General features: G+C 62.3%; 1 protein-coding gene across 1 annotated transcript; it reads left to right on the forward strand.

Moving 5' to 3' along the window:
• Positions 1 to 573: 573 nt before the first annotated feature.
• Positions 574 to 3,489, forward strand: NKX2-2 (NK2 homeobox 2). Its single transcript, XM_029069546.2, has 3 exons — positions 574 to 1,289; positions 2,858 to 2,956; positions 3,023 to 3,489. The coding sequence occupies exons 1-3, from the start codon at positions 1,031 to 1,033 to the stop codon at positions 3,487 to 3,489; spliced, it is 825 nt and encodes a 274-aa protein (XP_028925379.1). The 5' UTR covers positions 574 to 1,030.
• Positions 3,490 to 3,713: the final 224 nt, after the last annotated feature.

Consider the following 3,713-nt stretch of genomic DNA (forward strand, 5'->3'; position numbering starts at 1 on the left):
AGCGAATCGCTCCGGCCCCGTCTCTCCCGAGTCCCGGCTGGCCGGGAAGCAATAGAAAAAAGACGCAAACGGGGATATTTTCCTTCTCCCTTTTCTTTAAGAGGCAATTTGTTAAAACGGCACTTTCAAGTGTGTAGAATATCATGCTACTTGGTGGCTCTTTGTATGTAAATACCGGGTAAAAAGGCCCTTCCGTCTTGGCAATTAATTGACACGTTACACCACTCATCATGTGCTAGTGCACCAATGGTTTGGAGCGCGGATCTCCCCAAAACCCACAATTTCACATCTGCAAACACTGTCTTCATCCACTTGACTTCCAAGACCCGCCCACACGTGGCCAACCTTTCGCGTTTTTAATGTCTCTTTTTTTTTCCTCCCTCCTCTCCCCCTGTCGCCGTCTCTATCTCTCCCTCTCTCGCTTTCTGTCTCTGCTCTCTCTCTCTCTCTATCTCTCTCTTTCTCCCTCCTCCCCCACCCCCCCGCTTTTCTTCCCCCCTCCCTCCCTCTCTCTCTCTCTCTCTCTCTCTCTTTCTCTCCCTCTCTCTCCCTCAGGTTCCTGGTAGACCCGGACCCGCCGTATCCAGACACCCAGCAGCAGCTATGGCTCGTTTTCCCGTCGCCTCGGGCCACCGATCGCAGCGGTGCCGCCGGAGCCCCTAACCAGCCGCCCCGGGCCCTTCCTGGAGTTACAAACTATCTTCCGAGTGCAGCGGCCGCGACTGCCCGGCGTCCCTCTCCCTCTGCTGCCATCCGAGCCCTCCGGGGAGAGAGAAAGAGGCAGCAAAAGCGAGCGCAAGAGGGAGAGAGTGCGAGCGAGCGAGCGAGCGAGCGAGGGAGAGATTGCCTTCAACGGCGCGGTGTCTTCTTTTTAATAAAACCCACCTTCCCCCTCCCCCCTCCCCCACCTGCCCCTTCCCGTGTGTCTGTGAGTGCGTGGGTGAGTGGGTGTGAGTGCGTGTGCCTGGAGAAGTGCAGGTTGCCAAACTGGTGCAGCACAAGTTCCTACCCGAACGGCGGGGCCCAGACCATGTCGCTGACCAACACAAAGACGGGCTTTTCGGTCAAGGATATCTTGGATCTCCCGGACACCAACGACGAGGAGGGGTCGGCGGCCGAGGGGGCGGAGGAGGAGAACGAAGGGTCGGAGCCCCCCAGGAGACCCGGCGGGCTAGGGCCCGGCGCCCTGGAGGCCATACAGACTCTGCCCCTGAAAGCCCCCTTCTACGACCACAGCGACAACCCCTACACGCGCTGGCTGGCCAGCACCGAGAGCATCCAGTACTCTTGTGAGTAGGGAGCGCTGCCCGCTCGCTCTCCCACCCGTTGGGGAAAGGGACTGCCCCGGTCCGGACCCCCCTCCACCCTTACCTCGCCCACCCACCCACCCCCTCCGCCGCCCCTGCCTTGCCGGGGATTTGGTTGTGCTCGTTATCTGGGTTGCGATTGCCATCGTGGTGGAAGCCGCGCTTGGGGTTGAGGTCAGGGTTGTGGATGAAGCGGTGGTTGGGGTTGCCATTGCGATCGAAGCGGTGGTTGGGGTTGCCATTGCGATTGAGGGGTTGTGGTGGTGGGCGAGGCTGTGATTGGGGTTGAGGCTGTGGTTGCGACTGCGGTTAGGAGGGAGGTTGTGGTGGTGGCGGCGGGGGGCGACGACTGGTTGACAATTCCAGTCCACCGAAGCTCCCGGATTCTCAGGAGAGGGGTTCTAGAGGAAACACCGTCTGCGGTGTCGAGATTTTATTTTCGGATCCCGCATGGATGGGAAAGGAGGGGTGGGGAGGGGGCGGGGTGGGGAGTAGGGGATGTGTCCTTCTGGGTTAGTGTTAGGAGAGAATGTGTGTTTGGAAGGAAAGGCTCGCTGGCTGTGGGGGAGTGTGCGCGATATCGATATTTGAGGGTCTGAAATGCAGATGGATGTCCCCGGAGATGCTATAAATAGCCCGCTGGTTGTTCAGACAGAGGCCGCTTTGTGCGGCTCCGGGTATCGGTTGGTTTAGAGACGGTCCAAAAACACAAAACACAAAACAAAAACTGCCTTAAACGGCGGCGCTGATCAATGCCCGGATTGTCGGTTTATTCTTTAAAAACCAGCCCACGTCTCTCCGGGGAGGAAATCGCTTAAGGGCGCCCTACACCCCCTCCAGAGAGTCCCCAAGAATCGTCTCCCGGACCTCCTCCTCCTCCTCTCCGCATCTCTGGTCCTGGGAACCCAAGGGTCCCGTCCCTGAGCCCCTCAGCCTGCGGCTGGGTCGATCGGACTCTCTTTCCGGGGAACGGGCTTGGGTGTGTGTGTGTGTGCGTGTGTGTGTGCTTGTGAAGTGTGTGAGTGAGAGGTGGGGGTGGGGAAAGTCTCTTTCCCGGGGTCAATCGGGGGTGATGGCCGGGGAAAGGGAACGGGGTCTCCCGGGCTGAGAGAGAATCGGGATAAAGACCCCCTCGCCCCCCTCACCTTCTCCCCCTGGGGGATCCGAAGATGGGTCCGGGACGACGGGTTGGGGTCCAGGGTCTCTTGGGCTCAGAGAGAATCGGGATAAAGATCCCCCGCCCCCTGCGCCTTCGCTCTGGGGGGAACCCGACCAGGGGTCCGAGACGACGGATTGGGGGTCCAGGGTCTCTTGGCTCATAGAGAATCGGGATAAAGACCCCCCCCCCCGCTCCGCGCGCCTTCGTTCTGGGGGGACCCGACGAGGGGTCCGGGACGACGGATTGGGGGGTCTGGGGAGGCCGGGAAGGAGAGGCCAGGGGAGCGGGGCGGGGCGGGGGTGTGGTGCGCGATTCCAGGGTCCCGGCCGGTCCTGCTGACGGGCTCGTGGGGTTCGGGTGTCCCCGCTCCCCCGCCTTCCCCTCCCTGTAGTGCACGGTCTGGCGGCCGGGGCGCCCCCGCAGGACGCGGCCCCCAAATCCCCGGAGCCGTCGGCGGACGAGTCGCCGGACAACGAGAAGGAGGCTCCGGGCGGCGGCGGAGGAGGAGGAGGCGGCGGCGGCGGCGGCGGAGGAGGAGGAGGAGGAGGAGGAGGAGGAGGCGGAGGAGACGCGGCCAAGAAGCGCAAGCGGCGGGTCCTGTTCTCCAAGGCGCAGACCTACGAGCTGGAGCGGCGCTTCCGACAGCAGCGGTACCTGTCGGCGCCCGAGCGCGAACACCTGGCCAGCCTCATCCGCCTGACGCCCACCCAGGTGAAGATCTGGTTCCAGAACCACCGCTACAAGATGAAGCGGGCGCGGGCCGAGAAGGGCATGGAGGTGACGCCCCTGCCCTCTCCCCGCCGGGTGGCCGTGCCCGTGCTGGTCAGGGACGGCAAGCCGTGCCATGCGCTCAAAGCTCAGGACCTGGCGGCCGCCGCCTTCCCCGCCGGCCTGCCCTTCCCCGCCTATAGCGCGCAGTCGCTCCCCCACATGCAGTACAATGCGCAGTACGGCTCGGCCGCCGGTGGCCCGCAGTACCCCACGGGGCATCCCCTGGTGCCAGCCCAGCAGTGGACTTGGTGAGCCGGGGAGGGGTCGGGGGCCAGGTGGGGGCGGGGGCGGCCAGGCTAGCTCTCCTGGAGGACGCGAGGGGGTGATTATTATTCGTTATCGTTATTATTATTGTTATTATTATTATTAATTATTATGATGATGATTATGTTGATGGTGATGATGATGATGATGATGATGATGATGATGACGGAGGATCCGGCTGGCTCGGCTGGGGCTGGTCCTTCGGGTCCAGG

This window comes from Ornithorhynchus anatinus, chromosome 1 (genome assembly GCF_004115215.2).
Source record: "Ornithorhynchus anatinus isolate Pmale09 chromosome 1, mOrnAna1.pri.v4, whole genome shotgun sequence".
NCBI classification, from domain to species: Eukaryota; Metazoa; Chordata; class Mammalia; order Monotremata; family Ornithorhynchidae; genus Ornithorhynchus; species Ornithorhynchus anatinus.

Coding starts and splice junctions, on each gene's coding strand:
- NKX2-2 (XM_029069546.2), top strand. CDS start 1,031: ATGTCGCTGACCAACACAAAGACGGGCTTTTCGGTCAAGGATATCTTG. Junction 1,290..2,857: donor CGAGAGCATCCAGTACTCTT/GTGAGTAGGGAG, acceptor CCCTCCCTGTAG/TGCACGGTCTGGCGGCCGGG. Junction 2,957..3,022: donor CAACGAGAAGGAGGCTCCGG/GCGGCGGCGGAG, acceptor GAGGAGGAGGAG/GAGGCGGAGGAGACGCGGCC.